This window comes from Pediculus humanus, genomic scaffold (genome assembly GCF_000006295.1).
Source record: "Pediculus humanus corporis 1103172107866 genomic scaffold, whole genome shotgun sequence".
In the NCBI taxonomy this organism is placed as follows: domain Eukaryota; kingdom Metazoa; phylum Arthropoda; class Insecta; order Psocodea; family Pediculidae; genus Pediculus; species Pediculus humanus.
In genome coordinates this window covers 174,768-183,369 of record NW_002987445.1, presented here as the reverse complement: position 1 = coordinate 183,369, position 8,602 = coordinate 174,768, and the positions used below count along the sequence as shown (strand labels likewise).

General features: G+C 24.9%; 1 protein-coding gene across 1 annotated transcript; it reads left to right on the top strand.

Moving 5' to 3' along the window:
• Positions 1-3,018: 3,018 nt before the first annotated feature.
• Positions 3,019-4,223, top strand: Phum_PHUM383770 (uncharacterized protein; the record flags this gene model as incomplete). Its single annotated transcript, XM_002428426.1, has 2 exons — positions 3,019-3,252; positions 4,218-4,223. The coding sequence occupies 2 exons, from the start codon at positions 3,019-3,021 to the stop codon at positions 4,221-4,223; spliced, it is 240 nt and encodes a 79-aa protein (XP_002428471.1).
• Between the last annotated feature and the right edge of the window lie 4,379 nt (positions 4,224-8,602).

Genomic DNA, 8,602 nt, shown 5'->3' with positions numbered 1-8,602 from the left:
TCGTTGTTGATTTTCATCGCTCGAATGAAAGAAAATAAATTTAATATATATATATATATATATATATTAAATTATATATATATATATATATATATATATATATATATATAAAATATTTTAAATTAAAAACGTTTTGCATTTATGTGAAATCTCTTTTTCCGGTTTTAACTTTTGACGTTTGTGTGCGTGCGTGCGTGCGTGCGTGCGTGCGTGCATGTTACGTTCGAAGCATATCTTTATTTCCTTCTTTAGGAAAATCTTTTCCACATCATTTTTCACACACACACACACGCATATTTATTTAAACATTGAGTTTCATTATTGTTTTATTTATTTTAAATTATATAAATTTATCGTTTTCTTTCTCTTATAAAAAAAAAATAATAAAAGTTAAATTACATTGAAATTTATGTTTTTTTTAAAAACTAAATAATAACGTCGAGAATAGAGTAAAAAAAAAAATCAATACGCGACAAAGTTTTCGAATAAAGAAAAAAAAACGCGTGACGGGCGTGACGTGGTTTTTTTTTCAAAATGTCGGATTTTTTGAATCGTTTTTGGCGTTAAAAAAAAATTTTTTATAATTTATTGAATCATACTCCCGACGGACAAGGACAATTTATTAATAATTTTTCAGTACCAAAAACTAAAAAATTTTCCTTTTTTTTTTACGAAGGAAAAAAAGAGAGAAAGAGAGAGAAAGAGAGAGAGAGAGAGAAAGAGGGGGAAAGAGGGGGAAAGAGGGAGAAAGAGAGAAACTATATCGAATTTTAAATTTAAAATGTTTACACATGAGTGCAATAAAAAAAAATTTTTTTTTTTTCTTTTTTCCTTATCAAAACCTTATCGTGACGGTTTTTAAAGCTATGTAAAAAATAAAATAAGAAAACCAAAAAAAATTTAAAGGAAAGCTGAAAAGTTTTTTATGTAAAAACCGATCGAAAAGTGGAAGAAGAAGAAGAGGGAAAAAATAAAATTTTTACAAAAACGACGACGACGACGCCATAAAAGTAAAAGTTGAAGAATTTATGATCAGGAATAATAAATAAAAAAATACTTCGTTGTTTTTTCTTCTCCAGTACCCTCCAGTTCTACTGGATTTAAATCAACTGATCGTCATAATATTCGTCAAAAATAATTTTTTTAAACAAATTTCCCAGACGTTTTCCAAAGACTACGTAACTTTAATTTAAAAGCTAATCGTTGTCCTCTCTCTTTCTCTCTCTCCCTCTCTCTCTTATCAATTAAACTGGAAATATTTTCTCTCTTTCTTATTTCTCCAGAAATTTTATTAAATCACGTTAAATCCGACGGGAAAAAAAAAAATTTATTTAACAATTCTCGTCATTTTTTGTAAATCTATAAAAATTGTCACGGCCGTTATTTTTCTTTTTTTCCTTTTTTTTATAAATTTTCCATCTTATGTTAAAAAATGAAATAAAATAAAATTGCGAGAGGGAGGCGGTGTTGGAGGGGAGGGGGTAAAATGTGGAGAGAGAGAAAAAACTTTTTAAAACAAATTTCTTTTTTCCAGCCTCTTTCTTCCTACCCCTACCCCGTTCCCCCGTAACCTTCGAAAAAGCGTTTTTTTCTCCTCCTTTTCTTTATATATATAAAAAAAATTTTTTTTTTCCTTTTTTGTTTCAAAATCGTAAATCAAAGATTTTTCCAGAGAGAGAGAGAGAGAGAAAGAGAGAATGAAAAAAAAAAATTTCTTTTGCAAAAATCCGATAAAATTAAAAAAAAAGAAATTCTGGAAGATACGGTTTGCAAAAAAGGATTTAAAAAAAAAAAAAGAAAATCGAACGATAAGAAAAGAATGTGATAAAAAATAAATGTGACAAAAAAAAAGAATAAGACCAGAAAAAAAAAGAAAACAAAACGAAAACATGTCAATGGAAATAATAATAATAATAATAAACAATTTAAAAAAAAGAAAATTCGTGAAATTTTAAAAGGAGGAAACGGAAACGGAAAAGACGATTTAAATATTAATAATAAATAAAATTTATTTAATCCGTTAGTATTTTTTTTTCTGACTACTTACACGTCGTTAATCTGACAAAACCTATTAAATTAACTTAAAACGGTCAAAATAAAAATTTCGCTGAACGGAAAATTCAGTGGAAAAATTGTTCAGCTCGTTAAATAATCCCAAAAATTTATTTCATTCCTATTATTGATACCATTTTACCCTTATTAATTAGATTAAAAACTTTAATCGTTAAATTTCAATATTTAAATTTTATACTTGTCGATTGTAAGTTTTATTTCTCTCTTTTCCTTTTCTCTCTCTCTCTCTCTCTCTTAAAAAAAAAGGAATTTTTTTTTATGACGTCACTTTTCTGCGACAAATTTGAGATCGTGAACGATTGTGATTAACGACCGTCACGTACCGGTTTTCACTGGAATGATCAGTTGTTGTCTTTCCAGTACTGATATCGACACATTTTTAATTTTTTTACCGGTTGTTTTCTTTTTCTCCAGTAATAATAACCGAAACCTTCGTCCTTCACATTCAAAATCTCTTAGTGGGCGGAAAAGTACAAACAAAAATTTCTCACTCGTTTTTTCGCGAAAATTTCATAGATTTCCGGAGAAAGATTTGTTCAGATACGTTTTCATTTTCTATTCGTTCTTCCGAACCAACATATGACGTCATCAGAATAAAATATTAAACATGAGCTTCCGATTTATTGGTTAACACACCTTTAAAGTTTTATCCTTCTTTTTCTTCTCCAACGTTAAAAAATTAAAATAATTTTCCAGACGGAAATGCGCGTTTTCATTCTTGCGTTTTTCAAATTAGTGCGTTATCTCTTATCATCTTATCCAGGTTTCAATTCAAACAGGAAACACTATGAAATCCTCGTGTCGGAACAGTCTGTTTACTCTTCGTCAATTCGTTTTTTTTTTTATATTATTCCCATTGTTTAAAAAAATTAAATTTTAAATTGATTTTTACGGTTTTATTACAATTACATTACGTTATAAAAAGTAATAAAATTTCTTTTCAAAATGCCATATTTGAAAAATAAAAATAAAAAATTAATTTTTAAATATTGTTTCACAGAAAACAAAGAAATTGTGAGAATTCGAAGAGGTTACGAAAATCACAGGAGTAAAAATTACGGTAATAATTTTGCTACCGGAAGTGAAGTTTTCACAACGGAAAATTCAACAGTTGTAATCGCACAAATCGGCGGAACGGCAACACTGCCCTGCGGAGTAAGAAAATTTAACAGCGGAGTGGTAAGTAACTTTTATAATATTATTATTGTTATTTTTAATTTTTTATTAATTAATAAATTACTCGAAATATTTAATTAAGGTCAACGAACTTTACATTTTTTTTTTTTACATAACTTTAAATATTATTATTAATATTAATTATTTAAATTTATGTGTTGAAACGAAAAAAAAAAAAGGAAAAAGAAAAAAGAAAAATTACGGGTAATAATAATAATAACCGTTGAAAATTGAAGAGAGAATAATAATAATAATAATAATAATAATAATAATAAAAGTAATAAATATTTGAAGGAAAAAAAAGGGTTAAATCACGAAATAAACGTTTATCACATCCGATACAGACGTTTGAAAAAAAAAATGATATAAAAAAAAAATGTATTTATGATAATAATAATGATAATAATAATAATAATATTAATAATAATAATGATAATAATAATGATTTTTTTTTAAATTTTAGCCGTAAACTTTATATTCTTTTTACTTTATTGCATTCGGAAAAAAAAAAAAAAATTATATTTTTTTCTCCCGACCCCATGCCCTTCCTCCCTCCTCCTCATAACGATTTCCCTTCTCCAAACGGCCTTCTTCCCCCCCCCCCCCGAAATAAAAAAAAAAATTTAATATCAGGTGTACAATAGTAATAGAAAATGGGTTTTAATTATTTATTTAAATTAAAACCAATATCGATTTTTCTTTTTTGTTTTGTTTATATTGGAAAATTTAAATGAAAAAAAATAAAAAAAATAATAAGATTTTGTAATGGGGAAAAATTTTAACCGGATAAGGAAGGAGAGAGGAGTGGGAAGGGAGGGATGAAAAAGGGGAGGGAAAACGGAGGCGGGAGTTGGGAGGCGGGAAAAAAAAAATCGTCTTTTTTTTCTTCTCGTTTAAAAAAAAAAAAATTCCGATTTTGGCAAACCTTCTTTCATTTTTTTTTTTTTGCCCCTAATGTGCTTTTTTAGGTTTAAAAAAAAAAATTGGATTCTTTGGGGATCCTTTTTGTTTAAGGATTTTTTTTTTCATTGTCACGTCGAAAACAAAAAAAAAAAAAATTTTACGTCACCCTCTACAATACACCCTTTTTTTTCTTTAAACCACTCCTCCTACCTCCCCATTTTTAAAAAGAAAAAAATCGATTTTTTTTTTTATATTAAAATTACGTAGCAGTAAAATAAATAAATAACCGTTTTTATTATTATTATTATTATTATTATTATTATTATTATTTAAATAAAAATAAATAAATAAATAAAACTCGAATGTTATGTATAGATTTTTTTTTTTAACTTAAAAAAATAAATTGAAATTTTTTTCCATTTCGATTTCGATTTCAATTTCGAGTTTTTTTTAATTAAAAAAATTAAAATTAATTTTCGTGTTTTAATTACCCCCCCCTCCCCAACCGCGATGAAATAATTTTAATTACTTAACTTTAAAAAAAAATTAACGTTAAAAGAGAACACGAGGAATAAATGCGTACTGAAAATTCGTCCGTTACAAAAACTTTTCCGGTGACGTCAGAATTAAAAATTAATAAATAAAAATTATTATTATTAATAGATTTTGAATTACTCGTGTATGTGTTTGATAATATTTCGTCGATATGAGTTTTATAAATCGATCAATCAATCAATCAATCAATCATTCTTTTAAAAATATTTATTTATAATTTTTTTCTAACGTTTTCCTATCGATACGTCATAATGATGATGATGATGATCGAGCGTTTTTATTAACCTTAAAAAGTAATTTAACGGACGCTCGCGCGCACACAAGCCATTTTTTTTTTTTTTTTAAAAAGGCCTCTTTTGATTTATTATTTTATACAACTATCCAAAAGAAAAGAAAAGAAAAGAATAGAAGAAAAGTTCTTTCTACCGCATTTCCTTTTTCCGAATTAAAAAAAAAAAAAAAAATTTTATTGTTTTGTAGTAACCGCCGTAAAAGAAAATTTTTTTTTTTTTTTTTTAACCTTTTATAAATTGTTTTTTTTTTCTTTCTTCTTCTTCTTTTTCATCTTCTTCATCTTTTTTTTTGCTCTTGTTTTTCAAGTCAAACAAAATTCAAAGGTAAATAATAATAATTTATTTTTAACCATTCAATGAAGAAGAAAAAGAAAACTCAAGAAGAAAAATGAGTTTTTCCATTAAACATATATAAAATAGATATGAGACGTTTTGTTATAAAAACCAATTATCATTATTATTATTATTATTATTATTATTGTTATTATTATTATTATTATTATTATTATTATTGTTATTATTATTATTATTATTATTATTAATTGAATCATCATAGCTGAATCATTGGTTATTGGTTTTTGATTTTTTTTTCATTAAAAGACCATTAATCAAAAAAAAAAAAAATGATTTTATTACTCCCACATAAAAAAAAAAAACGTAATTAATTGATTTTTAATTTTTTTTTTCCTTTCGGGGGAGGTAGGAGAGGAAAGAGGAGGAGAAGGGAAGAGAGGGGAGGGGCAAAGTGAAAATACGTCGCCGATCTATCGATCGATGGCAACAAGTAATTTTTTTTTTGTTTTGGAAAAAATGACTCGATAACGATCGAATAAATAAATAAAAGTTATGTAACGGCTTCAATTATTTTTTATTAATTATAAGTAATAATAATAATAATAATTAATATTTACATTAATTAATAATTATTATTATTAATATTTTTTTTTTACAAAATTTTGATAAATTTAATAAATAATTTTTTTTTTTTTTTTGTTAAACGAAATCATGAATTGTTTGTTGTTGGTGTAAGTTAATAAATAAATAAAATAACTCTCTCCTCGAATCACATTTTCTTTCTTTCTTTCGTTTTCTTTTTTTTCTTCTTCTAACTTTTTCAAGAAGAAAAAAAAAATAAAATAAATAAATAAATAAATAAATAAATAATTCGAAAAAAAAGGAAACAAAAGGGATGGGCGGTAACTAAAAAAAAAAAAAAAAAAAAAAAAAAAAAAAAAATTATTTTATCGGTAAATTTTTCCCTCCGATTATTATTTTTTCAATTCTGAAAAAAGAAAAAAAAATTATTATTATTATTATTATCGCAAATTTTTTTCGTTTGTTTATTTGGGTTACCTCCAGAAGGGGTGCTGGAAGCAGCCGTCCTTCTATATCTTTGTAATATTTGATTAACTCTACAAATGAGTAAATTAACCACGGTCTTTCTCATTTTCGTTTTTCTTTTTCTCTTTCTCTTTCTTTCTTTCCTTTCTTTAATTCCAATTTCAACTGGAAAAAAAACTGCCAAATAAGTACCACCACACTACGTATCATTTTATTAAATATATAAATAATAATAATAATAATAATAAGAATTCAAGGTTAAAAAGACTTTTTTTTTCTCATTTCTCTCTTTCTCTCTCTCTCTCTCTCTTTTTTTTTTAGTATTAATAAATATAATGAAGTTAATATCATATAAAAAAAAGTTTTTCAGAAAAAAGTTTTATGTAATTAACCTACCCAGTTATAATACTAAACTCGAAATAAAAAAAAAAAAGGTAATATAAAAGAAAAAAGAAAAAAGAAAATTTTTTCTGAATCTCTAAAGGGCTTAATTACAACAAGAGAAACTAAAAAAAAAAAAAAACGCCAATATTTAATTTAATAATAATAATAAGCGGTGAAAGTTTTTTAAGAAAAAATTTTTTTCCCCATGAACCACCTTCTTTTCCTTTTTATAAAATTTTCCTTTTCCCCCTCCCCCTCTCTTTTTTTTTTGTTAAAAGAAAAGGTTTTCCATTATTATTATTATTATTAAACTCGGCCATGTGATTTTTTTCTCTCTATTTTTTACTACAACATACTAAAATAAAAGGAAAATTTGAAAATATTCTCTTGAAAACGTGACAGTCAAAAATGAAAAGAAACATTTTTTTAAATGAAAAAAATTCACTGACCCGGAAAAACTGAAAATTCACTTTTTTTTAAAAAAATATTATCATCATTATTATCACCACGTGATGATGACGACGATGATGATAATAATGATTATTTTATTTCGTAAAAGAAAAAAAATGAAAATTGTTTAGTCGAGTGCGTACAATATACATACATACATACGTGCATCCCTTTTTAATACTCAAATTTTATGAAATTTTCTATAAATACATAAGAAAATAATAATGATAATAATAATGATAATATTTACCAAGTTTTAAAACTTCTTGTTGTTGCTGTTGTTTAAGAAAATCGATAAATCAAATTTATTAAACACTTTTTTTTTTAGTTTCCTTTTTTTTTTTTTTTATTCAACCTCCCTCTCCGATCCGATAAAATAAATAAGTAAATAAAAAAGGTTATTAATAATATGTGTGAAGCACGTTAATAAAAAAAAAAAAATATTTTTTACCGCGGTTTAAATAAAATAAATAATAAAAAAAAAATAACGTAACGTAAATAAATTAATGATGGGAGAAGAGAGTAGGAGAGAAAAAACAAAACAAAAACTTTTCGTTGTTTATAAACAATTGTTTTTTTTTAAAATTATTATCGAATTTTTTATCATCGTCGCAAAGTGATTGGAGGAAATTCTTCTACCTCCCCCCGCTCCTCCCCTTTCGAAGTAAAACCGCGTTCGGGTTTTTAAAAAATTCAAAAAAACGGTTGAAATTTGATAATAAAAACGACGCGAAGTCGTACGAATAATAAGAAAATGAATGAAAGAGGAAGGAAGGAAGGAAGGATGGGGAGGAGGGGATGGAAAAAATTTGGCGGTTTTTTTTTTTTTTTGAAAAATGACGAAACAAAAGCTGTCAAATGTTTGTAGATAAACTCTCTCTCTCTCTCTCTTTCTCTCTTTTTTTAATGGACCATTTTGATGACAACTCAAGAAAAGGATTAAAATGATAACAAAGCTTCGGTAAAAGTTTTATATTATATATACATATATACGTACTAAAATGAATATTATTATTGACTCGATAAAAACTTTTTCATTAATTCACGTTTTTTTTTTTTTTTACAACATTTTATTATCATCATCATCATTATCATCGTCATCATTATTATTATCGTTTTATTTTATTTATTCCGTTCTTTCGTTTATTTTATTAAACTTTTTATTTATTTATTTTTTTTTTTGTATAAAAATTATAAAAGTTTTTGTTTTTATTTTTATTTTTTTTTTTAAAGTTTACGTGATCATATAATCGCACATTTCGAAAACATTAAAAAATTATTATTATTATTATTACTAGTTTAATAATCGATCGATCAATAGATCGTACGCCATTTTGTTTTTCAATTTAATAATAATAATAGTAATAGTAATAATAGAATAAAACGTAATTTAAAGTGAAAAAATTTTTTTTTTTTTTTTTTTTTTT